Here is a 22,960-nt window from a genome sequence, read left to right on the forward strand (position 1 = left end):
GTAAATTAAGTACGATATTACTCAGACTTATGAGAGCTATTGTTCTTCCTTGCAGCAGTGGAAAATAATTGAAAAAATTAGATCCAACATAATGAATCTATAAAGGAATGTGATAGGGATAATATCCTCAATTTGTACTAATTATTTGATTGTGGGTAAAGGAATTAAGTCATCGTAGTGGATTGTTAACAGCAGCCTGAAAATGTCCTGAGAGTGTGCATCCATGTGATCAGAAATCCCAGATTTGTTTTTACAAACAACATTTTGGTAGAGGTCTTGTGTGGATGAGCACTTGCTTGGTAGATAAAACGGTACTGCATGTTGGCAGCCACTCTTGCGGCCAGTTAGGCCAAACAAATTGAGAGGAAATTGTAGTTAAATACGTAAGTTACACATGGCTATTTGTAAAAAAAGGAAATTTGTTGAGATGGGAAACATTTTTCGAAGGTTTATTAAAGTGTTATAATATGACATGTGACAAGGCAAACTATTGGATGGGAAAATTAGATCTGGTTATAGAATAAATTTATTGACCCCTTGAAGTTAATTCTTCAAATCATTGTTTCACTGGCATTTTGAGTTCACATTGGAAATAGTTTGGTAGAACTTTGGTTAAAACCTTTGGTTGCGGTATTTTGGAACGAACTGATAAACCATAGGAGATTGATAAGAATAGAAACAAATATGGACCCAAAATAGAAAGTTGGATTCATGCCTCTCATTGCAAGCGAGCACATGGGGCTAAGGTGGATGGTCCCACAGAAAATGAGGCTGCACCTAGCAGCCCAGCAGAACATTCAGTGGCAGATAAATGATAGTCGTGATTTACATTCATTTGAATTACATTTTAACACCCCTTGCATTGATAAACATTGCATTTTCAACATGTGGTATTCCTACTTGGGATAGGGACATTTATTTGCCTACATGACATACATTATCTACTGATATTAGCGCAGCATGAGGGATAATGTATCACAACTACACTCATGATTAAGGAATTAGTTCGACCCCGTGAGATAGGGGGATCAGTGTAAGACAAATAATCTGATTTATGTTTTTCATATTAAGGGATTTTCTTTATTTACCTTTTCGGAAGCTTGTTAGTTTGGTATATAATGTTGAATGTCATTGACATATAATTATGTTATAGGTATGAACATATACAAGGGGTAGCTCACATGTCTTACAGATGGCTACAGGTGGGACAAGAGGGAGCAAGATACCACGATTATATAAAAGGAGGTGCCTTTGCATGGTTGGGAAACACATTTGGAGGAGTAGCAGACTTGTTTGTTGGTTTAGTAGTTATATTGACAATTGTTATAGTGGTGGCTTGCTTGAAAGCCTTAGTGACGGTGTGTTTGAATAAGGTAACCAACAACACTATGATAATGCATGAAGTGACAAATGAGGAAAGAAATGTGGAACCACAAGAGGAAGACTTTTATGGCGACATAAATACCGAGAGTAAAAGAATGAATCAAGTGATGTTGCAAATGAATACAGTAGAGTTAAGATAATGGCATAACGACACTGTTATGAATTGTGTCAATCACAAGATCAGTGAACTTATATCACGAGTGACACACTGTTAGTAAAAAAAAAAAAAAGAGAAAAGAAAAGAGGGGAGGAATTATGGTAATAATACATTAATGCTTAATTTGTTGGTTTGGGAAAAAATTTGTTGGGAATTAGATATTCCTGTTTGTGATTGTAATCATATACAATTTATTTTCTTTGAGTAGTGCTAAAAATACCTGCATGAGTTAATTTTTGAACTATATTAACCTGAAAGCAATTGTGGATGCTATTCTTAGTTTAGTAGTGAAATACATACCTGATTGAATATTATTTGTGTGACGCATATAAATGAATATAACTTTTTGAATGTTTTAAGGAAAAACAACAAATTGTTGAATGTGAAACTGTCGGAAGATATACATGATTATGCTGATTTCATGGTAAGATGTACCCTATCTGATTCAGTGTGTGTGGAAAGCAGATTCAGATGTGACTGAGCATAAGGATAAGACGAGATCACATTTGAAGGGGGTGCTAACGGAATTGGGAAGAAGTTCGAGAAAGAAAATTTGTGGCTAAAAATGAAGTTAATCGTGGCATACACCCTCTTTCTCAAAGAATGATGAAGACATTCTCCTGTGTAACTTGGAGATGGATGCTTACCTTCACCAAGGAAATTTATGTGACCATTTGCCTGGATCACACTGCAACATATGAAAGAAAGGCGATCACTTACTCTTGTTCGAAGGCTTCGAACATTCATCACACCAGAAGTTGCAGGACAACGACATTTTACCTGCAACCTCTGCGAAATGCGGGAACATATGTTATTACTTCACCAACTTCCGGGGAGCCAGCATGGAGCTGCAAACAAACAGCTGTGCCTTTTCACAACAGCTGTGCACGATTCTGCTGGTTGCTCCTGGTATGGACCATGGATGACCTGAACACCATGATCCCAACATCATTGTGGATGCATCCGGCATCCCTGTTCCACATTTTGCTGGCCAATCAACATCACACCAATACTTGCTGCCCACTCATAATGAGGGAGGAGGCAAGTCGACTACAACTGGGCGAAGGCCTTGTTCAGGAATCATTATGGTTCACAGCAAGAGTGGCAAGAATGCTACATGGAGAGCAGGGTCAGTCTATGACTCCGCGCTGTTACCACAACAGCGAAATCCTACATGAAGTAGTGCAGGTGTTATGAAGACAGAAGAAAATGTTTCATACCTGAATTCAAACACAAGTGATCAGCCCTTCCTTTCAAACAAAGAGTCAACATTTGTTTGGAGGCAAACGTTTTGTCAGATGTTGCAGATGCTTTATAAATTTTAAAAACAAATGGTGAAGTGAAATTGTTGTGTCTTGGTGATGGTGAAGTGTTGTTTTGCAAAGATATTTGTGATGCAAGTGAAATAGATTGAATTAACAATATGGAAGGAATCAATGACCAACGAAATGTTTTGTGATTCTTGTAGGATGACAGTGTATGCCTAAGGAAATTGGATTACCAAAGTTGTGGTTTGAGTACTTGTATTAATGTTTACTTGGAGTGATTGATTGTTTACTTAAATTGATGTTTAGATTAATGGTTAATAAAAACAAAAACAAAAAGATGAGGGAATTGTCGAAGTGTAACTCATTGGTTGGGACTGGTAACGGAGCAGGTAGTCGCAGGTGACTCGTAAATGAATGTCAGGAATTTGCACGAAGATAAGCACGGACCTGGTAATCTCTTGTTCGCCTTGTCACGACCCCGGGCTAGAGCACATTCCTAAGCCTTCACTATTGTGAACCAAAACTCCCAGCAGGAGGGGATGTTTGTCAACGCCTGGGGGAGCTAACTGGCGCCGATGAGGCGAGCGTGGATGACCAAGGAGCTTCAGCGGAGAGAGGATTAAGATTTAGCGCATGGAGGATTAACACAAGTGAGCCCATAAAAACAAGAACATACTTTGAGTCAGAGAGACTTGCCACGAGAGCCCATGCCCGATGGAACGAACGAGTGAACCGGCACTGAGCAGAAGACCGGCCGAAGAAAGAAGAACCAACGACTTGAATTACCAAATTCGTTATTGTATTGTAGTTCTTTATTATATTGAAACAAGTGAATTATTAGTTAATAAAGCTTTGCTTTTGTAAAAGCTGTTTGGTCATATCGGAGCCTCCTGAGTCCTTTAACATTCCCGAACAGCAGCTAAGATACTCCAATACTTGTTTGTTGGATTGGTAGTTATATTGGCAATAGTTTTAGTGGTGGCTTGCTTGAAAGCCTTGGTGACGGTGTGTTTGAATAAAATAGCAAACAACACAATGATCGTAAATGAAGAAACAAATGAGGAAACATAGGAAGAAACAAATGAGGAAATAAATGTGGAACCAAAAGAGGCAGACTTTTATGATGACATGAATACCGAGATTAAAAGATTGAATCAAGTAATGTTGCAAATGAGTACAGTAGAGTTAAGATAATGGCATAACGAAAATGTTATGAGTTGTGTCAGTTTTACAAAATCAGTGAACTCATATCACCACAAGTTACACACCATGAAAATTTAAGTAATGTAAGGTATCATTTGAAGATCACTTACTTGTAGTTAACACTATAGAATCAATTACTCATGTTTAAAAAAATAAAAAATAAAAATAAAAAAAGTGAGGGAGGAACTATGATAATAATACATTATGCATAGTTTGTTCGTTTGCAAAATTTGTTGGGAATTAGATATTCCTGTTTGTGATTTTAATCAGATATACTCATTATTAATGCATTTATTTTCTTTGAGTAGTGTTAAGAAACTGCATGAGTTAAATTTTTCAAACTATATTAACCTGAAAGCAATTGGAAATGCTATTCTTAGTTTAGTAGTGTAAAATACATACCTGATTTGAATATTATTCGTGTGAAGCATATAAATGAATATAACTTTTTGAATGTTTTAAGGAAAACAACAAATTGTTAAATGTGAAGCTGTTATAAGATATACATGATCAGGTAAAATATGGTGATTTCATGTTAAGATGTACCCTATCTGATTCAGAGTGTGTCGAAAGCAGATTCAGATGTGGCTGAGTAAAGGATAAGACCAGATCACATCTCAAATGGAGTGATAACGTCATTGGAAAAAAGTCCAAGAAAGAAAATTTGTGGCTAAAAATGAAGTTAATCTTGGCATACACCCTCCTTCTCAAAGAATGATGAAGACATTCTCCTTTGCAAGATTGGAGACGGATGCTTAACTTCACCAAGGAAAATTTATGTGATCATTTGCCTGGATCACACTGCAACGTATGGAAGAAAGGCGATGACTTACTTTTGTTAGAATGCCTCGGACATTAAACACGTCAGCAATTGTGGGATGATGACATCTTGCCTGCGACTTTTACTGGATGTGGTGACGTGTGTCATTGCTCCACCTACTTCCGGGGAACCAGCGTGGAGCTGTAAGTGACCGTGAGGGAAACAGTACAGGTCCCACTGTGCTGTCTTTCCCTCGCGGTCCCCCTGTGCTGTCTTTCCCTCGCGGTCCCCCTGTGCTGTCTTTCCCTCGCGGTCCCCCTGTGCTGTCTTTCCCTCGCGGTCCCCCTGTGCTGTCTTTCCCTCATGGTCCCCCTGTGCTGTCTTTCCCTCGCGGTCCCCCTGTGCTGTCTTTCCCTCGCGGTCCCCCTGTGCTGTCTTTCCCTCGCGGTCCCCCTGTGCTGTCTTTCCCTCGCGGTCCCCCTGTGCTGTCTTTCCCTCGCGGTCCCCCTGTGCTGTCTTTCCCTCGCGGTCCCCCTGTGCTGTCTTTCCCTCGCGGTCCCCCTGTGCTGTCTTTCCCTCGCGGTCCCCCTGTGCTGTCTTTCCCTCGTGGTCCCCCTGTGCTGTCTTTCCCTCGCGGTCCCCCTGTGCTCTTTCCCTCACGGTCCCCCTGTGATGTCTTTCCCTCGCGGTCCCCCTGTGCTGTCTTTCCCTCGTGGTCCCCCTGTGCTGTCTTTCCCTCGTGGTCCCCCTGTACTGTCTTTTCCCTCGCGGTCCCCCTGTGCTGTCTTTCCTTCGCGGTCCCCCTGTGCTGTCTTTCCCTCACGGTCCCCCTGTGCTGTCTTTCCCTCGCGGCCCCCCTGTGCTGTCTTTCCCTCACGGTCCCCCTGTGCTGTCTTTCCCTCATGGTCCCCCTGTGCTGTCTTTCCCTCACGGTCCCCCTGTGCTGTCTTTCCCTCGCGGTCCCCCTGTGCTGTCTTTCCCTCACGGTCCCCCTGTACTGTCTTTCCCTCACGGTCCCTCTGTGCTGTCTTTCCCTCGCGGTCCCCCTGTGCTGTCTTTCCCTCGCGGCCCCCCTGTGCTGTCTTTCCCTCGCGGTCCCCCTGTGCTGTCTTTCCCTCACGGTCCCCCTGTGCTGTCTTTCCCTCACGGTCCCCCTGTGCTGTCTTTCCCTCGCGGTCCCCCTGTGCTGTCTTTCCCTCACGGTCCCCATGTGCTGTCTTTCCCTCACGGTTGTCAGCTCTTTCACGAGCCTCGATTCAGTATAAAAAGAAAAAAAGAAAAAAAAAGTGGACGGCTGTGCTTCTTCCTCCACAACGGCTGTGCACGATTCTGCTGGTTGCTCCTGCTATGGACCATGGACAACTTGAACACCATGGTCCTAACATCGTTGTGGATGCATCTGGCATCTCTGTTCCACATCTTGCTGGTCAACCAACATTACATCAATACTTTCTGCCCACTCATGATGAGTGAGGGGGCAAGCCGACGACAACTGGAGGAAGGCCTTGTTCAAGAACTACTATGGCTCACAGCAAGAGTGGCAAGGGTGCTACATGCAGAGCAGGGTCAGTTTATGACTCCGCTCAGCTATTACAACAGCGGAACCCTACATGAAATAGTGTAGTTGCTATGAAGACATCAGAAGAAAATGTTTCATACTTGAATTTCAAACACAAGTGATCAGCCTCTTCTTTTCAAACAAAAAGTCAACATTTGTTTTGAAGCAAAATGTATTGCCAAATGTTGCAGATGCTTTATTAATTTAAAATGGTAAATTAAAATTGTTGTGTCTTGGTGAAGGTGAAGTGTTGTTTGCAGAGATATTTGTGATGCAAATGAAATGAACTCAATTATCAACATGGAAAGAGTCAACGAACAAAGAAATGTTTTGTGATCAGATTCTTCCAGGATGACGGTGTATGCCTTAGGTATTGAAAATTGGATTACCAAATTTGTGGTTTGAGTATTTTGCAATTGATGTTGAGATTAATGGTTAATATAAACAAAAATAAAAATTGAGGGATTGTGGAATTGTAAAGACATAGGGAGTCACGTTATTGCCAACCGTTACAATTGTAGTAAAGACAGAATGTGCTTTCAAAAGTTTGCAGCTCGAGCAACGCAGTGAAAATGGGACCAGGACGATAAGTGGCCATTTGTAAAATAACCTTTGCCCTTAAAGGAGAAGCCCAAGGGCAGAGTGTTGACTCAGCCCGGGTTTGAATGCATTCGTCAATTAGTGTGATTGGGTAGGTCAAAGTGGGTTGACCTGTAGGGACTAGAACAAGGGTTTCTTCTCCAGCTGTATGTGATAGTCATCTATGGTATACTTCTTAGTCGTTTCATGATGGAAACCAGATGGGCTTTGGTGCCACAAAGTCTGGAGTCCACCAAGCCCTGTGTGACCTCTAAATTCTAGTCGACCAACATCAAAGCAGCAGAGATCTAGGAAAGGGAGACGGAGAGACGGAGACGGAGAGGGAGAGACGGAGACGGAGAGACGGAGACGGAGACACGGAGACGGAGAGACGGAGAGACGGAGACGGAGAGAGGGAGACACGGAGACGGAGAGAGGGAGACACAGAGACGGAGAGAGGGAGACGGAGAGAGGGAGACGGAGAGAGGGAGACGGAGAGAGGGAGACGGAGAGAGGGAGACGGAGACAGGGAGACGGAGAGAGGGAGACGGAGAGAGGGAGATGGAGAGAGGGAGATGGAGAGAGGGAGACGGAGAGAGGGAGACGGAGAGAGGGAGACGGAGAGAGGGAGATGGAGAGAGGGAGATGGAGAGAGGGAGACGGAGAGAGGGAGACGGAGAGAGGGAGACGGAGAGAGGGAGACGGAGAGAGGGAGACACGGAGACGGAGAGAGGGAGACACGGAGACGGAGAGAGGGAGACACGGAGACGGAGAGAGGGAGACACGGAGACCGAGAGAGGGAGACACGGAGACGGAGAGAGGGAGACACGGAGACGGAGAGAGGGAGACACGGAGACGGAGAGAGGGAGACACGGAGACGGAGAGAGGGAGACACGGAGACGGAGAGAGGGAGACACGGAGACGGAGAGAGGGAGACACGGAGACGGAGAGAGGGAGACACGGAGACGGAGAGAGGGAGACACGGAGACGGAGAGAGGGAGACACGGAGACGGAGAGAGGGAGACACGGAGACGGAGAGAGGGAGACACGGAGACGGAGAGAGGGAGACACGGAGACAGAGAGAGGGAGACACGGAGAGGGAGACACGGAGACGGAGAGAGCGAGACACGGAGATGGAGAGAGGGAGACACGGAGACGGAGACGGAGACCCAGTCTGACACGGAGACGGAGAGAGGGAGACACGGAGACGGAGAGAGGGAGACACGGAGACGGAGAGAGGGAGACACGGAGACGGAGAGAGGGAGACACGGAGACGGAGAGAGGAAGACACGGAGACGGAGACGGAGAGAGGGAGACACGGAGACGGAGAGAGGGAGACACGGAGATGGAGAGAGGGAGACACGGAGACGGAGAGAGGGAGACATGGAGACGGAGAGAGGGAGACACGGAGACGGAGAGAGGGAGACACGGAGACGGAGAGAGGGAGACACGGAGACGGAGAGAGGGAGACACGGAGACGGAGAGAGGGAGACACGGAGATGGAGAGAGGGAGACACGGAGACGGAGAGAGGGAGACACGGAGACGGAGAGAGGGAGACACGGAGACGGAGAGAGGGAGACACGGAGACGGAGAGAGGGAGACACGGAGACGGAGAGAGGGAGACACGGAGACGGAGAGAGGGAGACATGGAGACGGAGAGAGGGAGACACGGAGACGGAGAGAGGGAGACACAGAGACGGAGAGAGGGAGACGGAGAGAGGGAGACGGAGAGAGGGAGACGGAGAGAGGGAGACGGAGAGAGGGAGACGGAGACAGGGAGACGGAGAGAGGGAGACGGAGAGAGGGAGACGGAGAGAGGGAGATGGAGAGAGGGAGACGGAGAGAGGGAGACGGAGAGAGGGAGACGGAGAGAGGGAGACGGAGAGAGGGAGACGGAGAGAGGGAGATGGAGAGAGGGAGATGGAGAGAGGGAGACGGAGAGAGAGAGACACGGAGACGGAGAGAGGGAGACACGGAGACGGAGAGAGAGAGACACGGAGACGGAGAGAGGGAGACACGGAGACCGAGAGAGGGAGACACGGAGACGGAGAGAGGGAGACACGGAGACGGAGAGAGGGAGACATGGAGACGGAGAGAGGGAGACACGGAGACGGAGAGAGGGAGACACGGAGACGGAGAGAGGGAGACACGGAGACGGAGAGAGGGAGACACGGAGACGGAGAGAGGGAGACACGGAGACGGAGAGAGGGAGACACGGAGACGGAGAGAGGGAGACACGGAGACGGAGAGAGGGAGACACAGAGATGGAGAGAGGGAGACACGGAGACGGAGAGAGGGAGACATGGAGACAGAGAGAGGGAGACACGGAGAGGGAGACACGGAGACGGAGAGAGCGAGACACGGAGACGGAGAGAGGGAGACACGGAGACGGAGACGGAGACCCAGTCTGACACGGAGACGGAGAGAGGGAGACACGGAGATGGAGAGAGGGAGACACAGAGACGGAGAGAGGGAGACACGGAGACGGAGAGAGGGAGACACGGAGACGGAGAGAGGGAGACACGGAGACGGAGAGAGGGAGACACGGAGACGGAGAGAGGGAGACACGGAGACGGAGAGAGGGAGACACGGAGACGGAGAGAGGGAGACACGGAGACGGAGAGAGGGAGACACGGAGACGGAGAGAGGGAGACACGGAGACGGAGAGAGGGAGACACGGAGACGGAGAGAGGGAGACACGGAGACGGAGAGAGGGAGACACGGAGACGGAGAGAGGGAGACACGGAGACGGAGAGAGGGAGACACGGAGACAGAGAGAGAGGGAGACACGGAGAGGGAGACACAGAGACGGAGAGAGCGAGACACGGAGACGGAGAGAGCGAGACACGGAGACGGAGAGAGGGAGACACGGAGACGGAGACGGAGAGAGGGAGACACGGAGACGGAGAGAGGGAGACACGGAGACGGAGATGGAGAGAGGGAGACACGGAGACGGAGAGAGGGAGACACGGAGAGGGAGAGAGGGAGACACGGAGACGGAGAGAGGGAGACACGGAGACGGAGAGAGGGAGACACGGAGACGGAGAGAGGGAGACACGGAGACGGAGAGAGGGAGACACGGAGACGGAGAGAGGGAGACACGGAGACGGAGAGAGGGAGACACGGAGACGGAGAGAGGGAGACACGGAGACGGAGAGAGGGAGACACGGAGATGGAGAGAGGGAGACACGGAGACGGAGAGAGCGAGACACGGAGACGGAGAGAGGGAGACACGGAGACGGAGACGGAGAGAGGGAGACACGGAGACGGAGAGAGGGAGACACGGAGACGGAGAGAGGGAGACACGGAGATGGAGAGAGGGAGACACGGAGACGGAGAGAGGGAGACACGGAGACTGAGAGAGGGAGACACGGAGACGGAGAGACGGAGAGACGGAGACGGAGACAGAGACGGAGAGAAGAGAGAGAGAGAGAGAGAGAGAGAGAGAGAGAGAGAGAGAGAGAGAGAGAGAGAAAGAGAGAGAGAGAGAGGTCTGCAACCAAACGACGCGTCATATCTCGGTTATATTTTGTGTAAGAAGTTCTGTCCGAAATTCGGAATAAATCTCGACCTGAATAGAACGAGTCTGAGTTCCTTCGAGTCTGAGCCTCGTGTTGAGAAATCTCTTTACGGGTTCAGTTAAAAGTTCCCTATCAGTATGAATCAGTTGAGAAGGGGTCAACATGGTATGAATTAGTTGAGAAGGGGTCAGCATGGTATAAATCAGTTGAGAATGGGTCAGCATGGTATGAATCAGTTGAGAAGGGGTCAGCATGGTATGAATCAGTTGAAAAGGGGTCAGCATGGTATGAATCAGTTGAGAAGGGGTCAGCATGGTATGAATCAGTTGAGAAGGGGTCAGCATGGTATGAATCAGTTGAAAAGGGGTCAGCATGGTATGAATCAGTTGAGAAGGGGTCAGCATGGTATGAATCCGTTGAGAAGACGAAATTCTTCTGAGCCACCATTTGATCTAGAATCTGAAGACAAATATCACCAAATGTTGGGGGGAGGTTTCTTTTCTGTTCCACAGGACATCTGCCATGCTGTAACTAAGGTAGAGTGGAAGCTGTCAACACATATCCTCCTCTGCACCACCATACGGCACCTCTATCGCAGTAAACAACTCACCACCATCCTCAGTCGGCTGGGTCACTGTGAGACCTATGACTTCGGCTTGGAACTTGAGACGGCGCTGGCCAAGGCTCTCGATGACGTTTCCAACTCCCTCACTCCTCAGATTATTAATGGCGAGGGCAACGATGTGTTCCATCTTGAGTGGGACACTATGAACAAAATAACGACGAACATCCATGGCTCAAACGTGGTGAACAGCACGGGTGGGATAATGATACAAGAGGTGAAACCCGGCTTCGAGGCCACCATCCAAGATATGACGCCCCCTCTCTAAAACGGAGCAAGACGCGCTCCTTGAAGGTGGATATGCCCGAGACCCTGGCACCTGTCAACATCTATAGGTGAGTAGGGCCCAAATTTCCTGAGGGAGCTGTGTTCACTCCGCCTTCCGTAAACAGTGAAGTGTACTCAAAGTGCGTCCAAGAGTATCGTGTCTGGTCACTTGCGCGGGTGGTGGGGAGCAGCGGAGAGAAGCAACTTGTTCCAGGTTTTGGTGGCTTCATCTCAGCTACTGGTGCCAAGCCATCCCAAAAGTCAAACATTGACTATTTCAACCCCATCAACCAGCCATTTACAGAGTACCCAGTCATCCAGAAGCTGTTGCAGCGGTCAGAGGATGCCACCATGGAGGTGGGTGAGGAGTACGTCCTCAACACCTTTGACCTTGGAGGCTGCATGAAGGCTCTGCCCCTCATTTGGAAATTCCCAGATGAGTTCAAGAAGCATATCATCACCCATGGACCATTCCACACCGGGATGAATTACATGGGTATGGTGACTGGTCACAAATGCAGGGGCTCAGGCTACTCTGAAATTCTCATTGAGGCTGAACTCGTCACCAGTGGCTGCCTGAATAGTGTGCTGAGTGGGAAGGCATACGCTTAAGCCCGGTTCTGTCTAAAAACAGTCAGTGAAGCCATGGAACGGTTGTTAATTGAGAGATTCACCGAGGAGGAGAAAGATGAGGTCACTAACCCCGAGGCCCTGCTCAGTCTCATCCAGACCTGTAGCCGCAAGACCCTCGACCTTACTTTGCAGGACCCTTTCACTCTCACCATCCTCGAGAAGTATGTGGCCTATGAAGCCATAAATTTTGACAGCTTCCACTCTCCCTTAGTTACAGCACCGCAGATGTCCTGTGGAACAGTAAAGAAACCTCCCCCCAACGTTTGGTGATATTTGTCTTCAGATTCCCTATCAAATGGTGGCGAAGAAGAATTTTGGCTTCTCAACCGATTCACACCATGCTGACTCCATCAAAGCTCAGGAGAGATTGCGCCGTGACTTCTCCCAGCGGTGTATCCTGGAGGGGCCGGCAACAAGGAAGCCGAGTGACTTCAAACTATTCCTGGCCTACGAGCAGAATAAGACACAGCTCTGTAACCGACTACTACAGGTGTGGCAGAGCAAGGCAGCGGCATCTCGTCTCGAAAAAAGTGGTACAATGGTGGCTGTTGTGGAGGGCAAGGCGTATCAGCTGGACTCATTAGATAGCAACGTGAGTATATTCTATTTCAATATTATGCAGTTGTGAGCTTTTTTTTTTACCAAATGGTCAGCACTGTAAGGGTACCATTTTAAATTATCTGTTTCAATCGGTTCGGACGGACATGAGAAACAGAGAATTAAAATCTTAACATGAAATGAAAACTTGCACATTCGCATGTTTCAGGTGACGACATGCGAGATGCATGAGCTGGAGTCGAACCAGGAGGAGACAGACACCCGGGTTGTGCTCTACCTCAAGTATGCTGCCAAGCTGGGGTGCAAGTCAGCTGTGATAAGGACGCCAGACACCGACATTTTCATGATCCTTCTGCACGTGCACCACGCTCACTTCATCCCACTCACCATCTACCTCGATACCGGGACTGGAAAGCATCGCCAGATTGTGAACGTGTGAACTTGCGGAATCAAAGGGAGCGGACTGCTGCACCATGATACTCGGCCTGTACGTGTTCACCGGGGAAGATGTAACCAGCGTCTTCAAGGGAAAGGGCAAGGTCGAACCCTTGAAGAAGCTACAGAGCCACCCCAGGTACCACGCTGCCTTCAGGTGAGAGTGTTTTCTTTATTTCAATTTCAGTTGTATTTCATGGCAATCAAGTAATTGCTGAATATACGTAACACGACATCATGATTTTGAAATGTACCATTGTATCTTTTTCAGAAAACTCGGTGATGAATGGTCTGTAAAACCAGAGGTGATGGATGACATTGAAGCATTCACTTGTCTGATGTATGGCCAGGCCCGGGAAAAGTCTGTCAATGCCGTACGCAGCAGATGGTGGGGGAGGACGAGCAAATCACGACCAAATCTAAGGTGGACCTCTCTCGTGTACCACCTTGCAGAGACAACCTTGTCCAACACATTCACCGTGTGAACCACCGCCTTGCCAACTACAAGCGAGCTGATAAGATGATCTTCTGGTGCCCCAAGCACTATGACCCTGGACAATGCTGGGAGAAGACGGCAGGAGGATATCCTGCAGCCTGTGTGGTCATGTGGCCCCATCCTTCCTCCTTCCCTCATTGACTTGGAAGAGAACCTGCTGAAGAGGTGGAGGAGGATGAAGAGGACGAAAGGGAGCAAGAGATTGATGATGAGGAGCTACTCGATGACGATAATTAGATGCACAGTAGTGCGATGAAAAAATGACATTGCTTACCACTTCTGTAGCTTGACCTGTCGCGCAAGATGAGAACATTAGTGGCATAGCTTCCTTCGTATTTTCATTTATTGAATTTATAGTGTGTTATATTGTCTTATTTAACCCTAATTACTCAAAATTATTGTCATTTCCATTATGCATGGGCATCTTATAGTTTGGTGTCTTTGAAGTTAGACGTCTGGCAAGATTAAGTGCAAATTTTACTGATTATTTACATACTTTTCGAGTTTTATTGTATTAAACTAGTTTAAATCATGAAAATAACCCTCTCAAACGATTCCTCAGGCCAGATTTAGCCGGAAAAATTGGGTAATTTCTCTCTGTATGATGTCTCGTTCAGAAGTTATGCCAATTATCGTTTTTCATCGGAAATCCAAGATGGCCGCAAAGATGCCATCCAACGGACCCCATGGGACAATATTTCGTCTTGGGACCATGAAAATTCGTTTACTAGACACCTTGAGGATTCCAAAAATGTAAGTTAGAAAAATATATCAACTGGGTGCATGGGGACCCATTCTTCCTGCTCCTTCAAAAAGTCATGCAATCCAAAAAAATATGTGTATTAATCTTGCCATATCTTGTGTAACAGTTGTGGTCGCAGTTTCAATAAAATTTTGACATGAAATATTCATCCACTTCTTGTCTGAACCAGGACGTCGAAGACAACCTCTTCTCAACCAGAAAGGAGGAAAGGTGGGTGCAGAGACAATCCATCTGCAAAGGAATTCAGATGTGCGTTGAGGATGGTGATGGTCGCTGAATTTATCAAACCGGCTGCTGGAACAAATTGCTCACCAGACTCGGACAAATTCATTCTGACGTCGCAGAGGCACCAACAAGAAAAGAACGAGTCGATCAGTGCAGGTTGTCACACATGTTCAGCACAGACAGAACAAGAAAGAGCAATCAAAGACTGCAGACCCTCGCCAGGACGTGTTTTCAGTCTTTGTTTTAGCGGCTTTTGTGTTAAAACAAGCATGGCGGCCGAACCACTGGACCAATAACATCATCGTTATTTTTTTATCTCCACCAATTTATCCTGAGATGATGCTCAAGAAATTTCATCTTGATCGATTAAGTTTTGTACTTGTCGAATTATGTCATAATGGAGGCACCTATGCCATTATCATTAACGTGTGTTATTCCACATGGAGAGTGCTTTACAATGAGACTGTCTCAATTTTTATATGCAGTGCTATTGGAGACAGAGGTGCAAACCCTTTCGGTTTTTCCAAGTTGCCGCTGAACCACAAGACCGATGACGTCATTTTTTTTTTTTCTCCACCAATTTATTGAAATTATTGAAGATGACTCAAGAAATTGCATCTTGATCAGATGAAGTTTTGTACTTGTCGAATTATGACGTAATAATGGAGCCACCTATGACATCATGAACATATTTTATTCCCTTTGGAGAGTTCTTTACAATGAGCATTGAGCAATGTCTTAAAATTTTTCTATTCAGCACTTTCGGAGATATAGAGGTGCAAAGTTTTTCGGTTTTTCTAAGATGGCGGCCGAACCACGTGCCCGATGACGTCATAATTATCATTTAAAAGTTATACAGGTGGAGGTGCACCGATGCTGAAAGTTTCCTGTCAATCGGACAAACAGTTGCAGAGAAAATCATATTTATTCTGTGCGGACAAACAAACAGACAGACAGACAGACAGACAAACTCGTGAGTGCACAAACTGCCGAGCAGGTAGTAACTGCACAGGGGAAATCGGGAGAGGGTAACACTGGCTCATTGTATTGGTCAGAATAGCTTTCAATTTGTCAAAAGTATTTTCGCAGGATTCAGACCACACAAATTTTCATTTTTCCTCAACAATTTGGTTCGGGCCGAGGGGTATTACGAGTGAGCTGTAATGATCACAGAATTTCCTGTAGAACCCAGACATACCAAATCTCTCTTGTACTAATTTAAGAGGGCCCCGAACATCATGGCCATACACCAACTCAAATGGGCTGAAACTCATGGATTCATTTGGAAGCATCCCGGGTGGCAAACAATACAAAACAGCTTCCTTTGTCCCACTCTTCTGGCTACTCCAGACAATATGCCTTCAACATAGTTTTCATGGTCGGGTGGTATCTCTCAAGGTCTCCCTGGGACTGGGGGTGGCAGGCCGAGGATTTTAACTGCCCAAATCCTAGCTGGTGCGTGACTTCTCAAAATAGACCAGACATAAAATTCGAACCTTGGTCAGACTGCATCTTCTTTGGCAAACCATATCTGTTGAAAATCTAAAATCTAAATCAAAGCATCCACCACGACCTTAGCCATGATCGTTTTTCAGGGAACACCTTCAGGGAATGTAGTTAACATGTCCATAATGGTTAGGAAATACCGATGACCCGATTTCGTTATTGGTAATGGACCAACACAATCAATCAGTACTCTACTTGAAGGCTCATCAAACACAGGCATGGGGATGAGGGGAGCTGGTTTAATCGATGGCTGTGGCTTCCCTATCATTTGACAGGTTTGACAGGTCTCACAGTGCGCCACTATGCCTGGTGCAACTTCGGCAAAATAAAGATGCACCATGATCCGAGACTGAGTTTTCCCGATTCCCACATGTCCTGCCATAGGACTTTCATGGGCAAGCCACAACATTTCAGGACTATAACTGGTTGGTACCACTACTTGGTGTAAAACAGAGCAATCGTCACTGGCTGAAGCACAGGTGGGTCTCCACTTTCTCATTAAGACATCAGATTTTACATAGTCACATTCCGGGAGTTCATTAGCTTCCAACTCAGACACACCTGTTTGTATTTGGTCTCTTTTGTGCAGGGTCTGCCTGCTGGTCCTTAACTAGTGAAGAACGATTCAACACAAGCAGACGAGAGACCCCATTCCCCATCTCAACATCATACACCAGAATATGACACATTTTGCAACTCTGTGTCAGTCCGATTCACTGTCTGTGTCTGTGATGTCGTCACGACACAAGCAGGGAAAATACTGGGGAACTCCTCTTGGAAATCCTCAGTTTCTTTCTGAAACTAGATGGTATTCAAAGAATACTTACCCTGCGCAGTCAACTTGTTGTGAGCCAACTGTTCTGTTTTTGAACATTTTTTTTCTTTGATCCAATATGGCTGCCAGATGTGAGCGATGACATCATAAATTTATATTCTCATGTAATTGTTGCATAGATCACGCTCAATACAGGTGGAGGTGCACCTGCCGAGGAGGTGCACCTGCCCCAGCTCTCCCCATCTCTTTGCTGATGACTCCACTCTCTGCCGCTCCATTCCTCTTCCCTCAGATCGGCAGTCTGCAGCCTCCTCACTCTCTGAAGACTTGGACAAAATCACAGACTGGTCAAACAAGTGGAACATGTCTTTCAATCTTGACAAATCTCACACTCTTACTATGTCTCTCCGAAAAGATCGACTGGACAACCCTCCCATCTACTTTCTCAACAATCCTCTCCAAGAAGTTCTGTCGCTCAAGCTTTTGGGTCTCACTATCTGCCATGATCTTTCTTGGGAAAGCCACATTTCCAAGCTGGCCTCCAAAGCCAGTCGCCGACTGGGCATCCTCCGTCGTGCGAAGTCCTTCCTTGGCACACCTGAGCTCCTCACCACATACAAGGCTTTCATCCGCAGCTCAATGGATTACTGTTCTCCCCTATGGGCCGGTGCTCCTGCCTCACACCTAGCTCGGCTTCACGCTGTTGAAACCAAAGCTTTCAGAATTATTGGAATCTCCCACGATGAAGCTATCTCTGAGGGCCTTTCACTCACTCACCGCAGGCAGGTAGGTGGTCTTTCTGTCTTCTACCGACTCCTCTCCGGCCTTGCACCCCCAACTCTCTCTGTGCTCTGTCCCCCAAATATTCCTACAGGTCGCACAAGATCTGCCAGCAACCCTCTGATGGTTAAACTGCCGAAATCTCGGCTCTCTGCTCACCTTCACTCTTTCATTCCTCTTTTCTCCCGCCTCTGGAACAAACTCCCTCACTCCCTTCAATCCCACTCCTCCCTCCAGGTCTTTAAAACAGCTGTTCACCACCATCCAAAACCTTGATCTTTTCTACCCCCGCTAATTCACCCCAGATCCACCTTGTTTGAAATTCCAACTTCTTTCCTGGAAGTACTGGCAGTGTCCATATGTTTTATACCTCTCCCACCACCCCCTTCCCTTGCCCCCCCCCCCCCAAAGCCCTCGCCCTCTCTCAGATCTCTCGATGTCTCCATGTCTCTCGGTCCCTGCTCTCAAATGTTGTGTTTGTGTCCTTCCCCCTCTCTCCCCATCTTGTCTACCACTCCCGATGTTATATGTTTTATGTGTCGGTTTGTCTTTCTGTGTGATTAATGTTCGCTCTTTCACGAGCCTCGATCCTGTATACAAAAAAAAACAAACAAAAAAAAAACATTTCAAACTGATCAGAATAAGCGTTGTCCCTGTCGAATTATGACGTCATAATTATGGCACCAATGATGTCATCGTTAACAACACCTATTCCCCATATGGAGTTCTTTACAATGAGCCATGTTTCAATTTTTTCCATGCAGTGGTCTTGGTGATATGGAGGTGCAACATGTTTCGGTTTTCCAAGATGGCGCCTGTACATGACCTATGATGTCGAGATTATCATGAAAATATTCTGCAGGAGGAGGCGCTCCTGTGATGAAAATTTCATGTCCATCAGACCAACAGTTGCTGAAATTAAATTAAAAAATGATCGGATGCACGTGTTGTACTTGTTAAATTATGACGTCATAACGAAGGCACCGATGACATCATCATCAACATATCTTATTCCCCATGGGGAGTAGTTGACAATGAGCCAGGTCTCAATTTTCACCCTGCGCTCGCAAAGCGAAAATAAAAGAAAGAGAAAGAGGTTTCAGAGATTACAGAGGTGTGAAGTTTTTCCAAGATGGCGCCTGTACCACGTGATCTATGACGTCATAATAATCATTAAAATATTCTGCAGGAGGAGGCCCTCCCATGGTGAAAATTTCATGTCAACTGCACCAACGTTTGCCATGTGTGTCTGCATTTTAAAAAATCATTTTCTCGGCACACATACGCACATGAATGCTTAACCCCGCTTTTCGCTTCACGAGCGCAGGGTAAGAAGAGATGCATCGAAACCACAGGGGAAACACAAACCCTATCCCCAGCCAAATTATTCCCCAATAGAAAACCAACACCCTCTATGGGGAGAGTGGGGACGATCCCTCTCGCTATCATCACTGGACCTGTGACCAAATAAGACTGTCTTCATAAGAAATAAGACAGGGGACATAAGTACCTGCAATGCCCTGGATTAATGCACTCTCCTTCACCAAACTACTCAAAGTCAATGGTGGGATATCAGACAACATCACCGACTGGGTGCCCCAGTATCCCTCAGAATAACAACAGACTTGAATTCACCGTCGCAGGACACCTAGCCCTTTGGTGCAAAGGTTTTATAAATGTCCAGTAAAGGGCTCATGAGGTCAGGATTATCACCAGCCTTAACTGACATGGCACGATCATTGAGGCTGACCACTTTGTTTCAACCAATGCATTAGGTCTATTGGAGTCTCCCTGCTTATCCTCTCTTTGCAATTTCCAACAATTCGACTTCAGATGTCCCCTCTGGTTACAGTAATAACATGTTCGCGCTTTATGTCTGCAGATGCATTTTTCGACCAATCAAACTGTCCACCGGGAGATGCCTGCACCAACGTTCCCTTATGGTCTTCCCACTCCTCCCCCAACCGTTCCTCACTGACCACCTTCTTGGTATACCACGTCATACCACAACCAGGAAGACCAACACTTTTCTTGTAGGTAAGCTCATAATGATCTGCACTGACTACACCTCTTTTCAAATCACCAACTTTACGATCATTAAAGTGCATCCTTTTGTCGAAGGGGAAACTGTTCTGAAATTCTTCCATCAAGATAACCTCCGTTAGATTACCATAGTCCCCCATCCACTTTCAGAGAATAACACCAATCAAAAATCATTTACTTCTCCCGAGCAAATTCAGCAAATGTCGGCCCAGCCTGTCATTTTAAGGTTCGGAACTTCTGTCTGTATGCTTCCAGCACTTGCTCATAGGCCGACAACACAGCCCTTTTCACTCTCTCGGACCCTGCAGACTGTTCCTCTGATAGAGATGAATAAACTTCCTGTGCTCGGCCTCCAAACACACTTTTTAGTAGCAGGGTGCAGTATCGTTCTGGCCACTCAAGATATCCTGCTATCTTCTCAAAACACAGGGGAAAAAATCTCAATTTCCTCCTCGTTAAGCTTGGGAACAAGCCGAATGTTCTTGGACACGTCAAAATCCAGACCCAACCCGAACAGACGGGAACATGTCTGGTCTGTCATTCTAAGTGAATTTACAGTTCTCATTTTATTTATACTGAAACTGTTTTTTTTTCTCTTTCAAACTCCCTTTCCTTTTCTTTGTCATCTAACTATAACCTGGGAGGTGTTTATCCTGACTAGTTCCACTCCATCATTCCTCCTCTTTACCCACGGTTCTAAACCCATGTGACTCACAATAACCAAGAAATCTCAGACTTTCTCATCCTGGATGTCATACAAGCCCCAATATGATCAGCTGCAGCTCGTAACTCCACCTCACATAACAGTTCAACATCTTGCATTGAAAGCTCATTTTTACATTGCAGTAAATACAGTAGTAACAGCATCACACACAAAACATGATAAAAAAAATTTTCATTGGTAAAGCAATGAAAAATGCAAGACAGGTAGCAGTATAACTGACATCCCAGAAGAGAGCCCCCGATTTGTTACGGCATGCAAAACACAACGCAAAGAATGGGGTCAAAGACTGCCTTAATTATCGGTTATAACAATGAGAACAGTATGCAAATGCATCGAGAGAGAAAAAAAAAGAGAAAAAAACCCAATCAGGCCAACGGGCCTACTCTATCCATGAACGAAAAACCTGTGTTGGCATTGATACCTGCTCATCATCGCCACTTTCACTCGAAGTGGATTTGTAAGGACACTCTCCTGTATGGATCTTCAGATGCCTTTTCAAATGGCTGTTTAGAGTGAAATCTTTTTCACATATCGAGCATTTGGAAGGACGCTCTCCTGTATGGATCCTCATATGCTTTTTCAAATGGCTGTTACGAGTGAAATCTTTATCACATATCGAGAATTTGTAAGGACGCTCTCCTGTATGGATCTTCAGATGCCTTTTCAAATGGCTGTTAAGATCGAAATATTTATCACATATCGAGCATTTGTAAGGACTCTCTCCTGTATGGATCCTCATATGCTTTTTCAAATGGCTGTTAAGAGTGAAATCTTTATCACATATCGAGCATTTGTAAGGACGCTCTCCTGTATGGATCCTCAGATGCCTTTTCAAATGGCTGTCAAGAGTGAAATCTTTATCACAAATTGAGCATTTGTAAGGACGCTCTCCCGTATGGATCCTCAGATGCCTTTTCAAATGACCATTATGAGTGAAATCTTTATCACATGTCGAGCATTTGTAAGGACGCTCTCCTGTATGGATCCTCACATGCATTTTCAAATCAACATTTTGAGTGAAATCTTTGTCACATATTGAGCATTTGTTAGGACGCTCTCCTGTATGGATCCTCATATGCCTTTTCAAATGACCATTATGAGTGAAATCTTTATCACAAATTGAGCATTTGTAAGGACGCTCTCCCGTATGGATCCTCAGATGCCTTTTCAAATGGCTGTTACAAGTGAAATCTTTATCACATATTGCGCATTTGTAAGGATGCTCTCCTGTATGGATCCTCACATGCATTTTCAAATCAACATTATGAGTGAAATCTTTATCACATATCGAGCATTTGTAAGGATGCTCTCCTGTATGGATCCTCACATGCATTTTCAAATCACCATTACGAGTGAAATCTTTATCACATATCGAGCATTTGTAAGGACGCTCTCCTGTATGGATCCTCATATGCCTTTTCAAATGGCTGTTAAGAGTGAAATCTTTATCACATATCGAGCATTTGTAAGGACGCCCTCCTGAATGGATCCTCATATGTAATTTCAAAATGTTGTTTTGAGGGAAATCTTTATCACATATTGAGCATTTGTTAGGACGCTCTCCTGTATGGATCCTCACATGCATTTTCAAATCACCATTTTGAGTGAAATCTTTATCACATATCGAGCATTTGTAAGGACGCTCTCCTGTATGGATCCTCAAATGCCTTTTCAAATGGCTGTTAAGAGTGAAATCTTTATCACATATCGAGCATTTGTAAGGACGCTCTCCTGTATGGATCCTCAAATGCCTTTTCAAATGGCTGTTAAGAGTGAAATCTTTATCACATATTGAGCACTTGTGCGGACGCTCTCCAGTGTAGGTCCTCATGTGCATTTTGATATTACTCGGTGAAGCAAAATCTGTACTCTGCACATCATACTTGTGATGTATTTGACTTTCAAGAACAGTTTTGTGTTTATTTAATTGCATATTAATCTTTGTGTTGCGAGGAGCAGACCTGCACATGTATGTTAAAGGTCGTGAGTCTTGTTCTCGGGGTCGTTTCTTCAAAAATGACGTATTCACAGTCAAGCTGCACCTGGATCTTGTTTGTGCAATATGACTTCTTCGTTGTTCTATAAAAATGAAGAATAAAAATCATTTTGCATTTTTTGGCAAACTCTAAATGCAAAATATTTAAAGACTTCAAAAATTTTACATCTTCTGAATTCAAAATATTCATTTTGAAGGTTTCTGCTCACCAGTTGCAGAACAGGTAGTGCTGCCATTTGTCAAATGAACATGTGGATCTCCCTTTGCAGAAGCACATACTGAAGCTGCTGAGACAGATGAATTGTTGTTGTGTTGTCTGCATTCCACATTTACAGGAGGGACATCACCTGCACAGAATTCAGTGTCAGTCTTTTGCAGGACATTAACTTTAAAACACTGCCAGATACAAATCAGGCCAACAGGTCGGATAATCGATGTTACTTCTGTAATTCTGCCACCATTGTGGGTGACGAACCGAGGTGTTTACAACGAGAAGTACATACGAGCTAGTGTGTGTAGCAACCATTTTATCAGTGGTAATTATTTCCCCATGCCAGACTCAGTATTACCATAAATTGGCGAAAAGCTGCACCCGAATTTTGCGACACTTCACATTAACTTCCTGTCCAGAGATTATTCCACATGTTATCATACAGTGCATTCAGGAAGTATTCAGACCCCTTCACTTTTTTCACATTTTATGATGT

General features: G+C 45.9%; 1 protein-coding gene across 1 annotated transcript; it reads right to left on the reverse strand.

The window, feature by feature from the left end:
- Window positions 1-20,632: 20,632 nt before the first annotated feature.
- On the reverse strand, window positions 20,633-22,597 carry LOC137423668 (uncharacterized). The gene is made up of 2 exons (XM_068111066.2): window positions 22,463-22,597; window positions 20,633-22,336 (listed from the first exon to the last, which is right to left on the reverse strand). Exon 2 carries the CDS (start codon window positions 22,224-22,226, stop codon window positions 20,637-20,639), a length of 1,590 nt encoding a protein of 529 aa, XP_067967167.2. The 5' UTR covers window positions 22,227-22,336; window positions 22,463-22,597; the 3' UTR covers window positions 20,633-20,636.
- Window positions 22,598-22,960: the final 363 nt, after the last annotated feature.

This window comes from Myxine glutinosa, chromosome 1 (assembly GCF_964187855.1).
Source record: "Myxine glutinosa chromosome 1, kmMyxGlut1.1, whole genome shotgun sequence".
NCBI lineage: Eukaryota > Metazoa > Chordata > Myxini > Myxiniformes > Myxinidae > Myxine > Myxine glutinosa.

Excerpts from the sequence above, each read along its gene's own strand:
- LOC137423668 (XM_068111066.2), bottom strand. The coding sequence starts at position 22,226 with ATGTGCAGGTCTGCTCCTCGCAACACAAAGATTAATATGCAATTAAAT.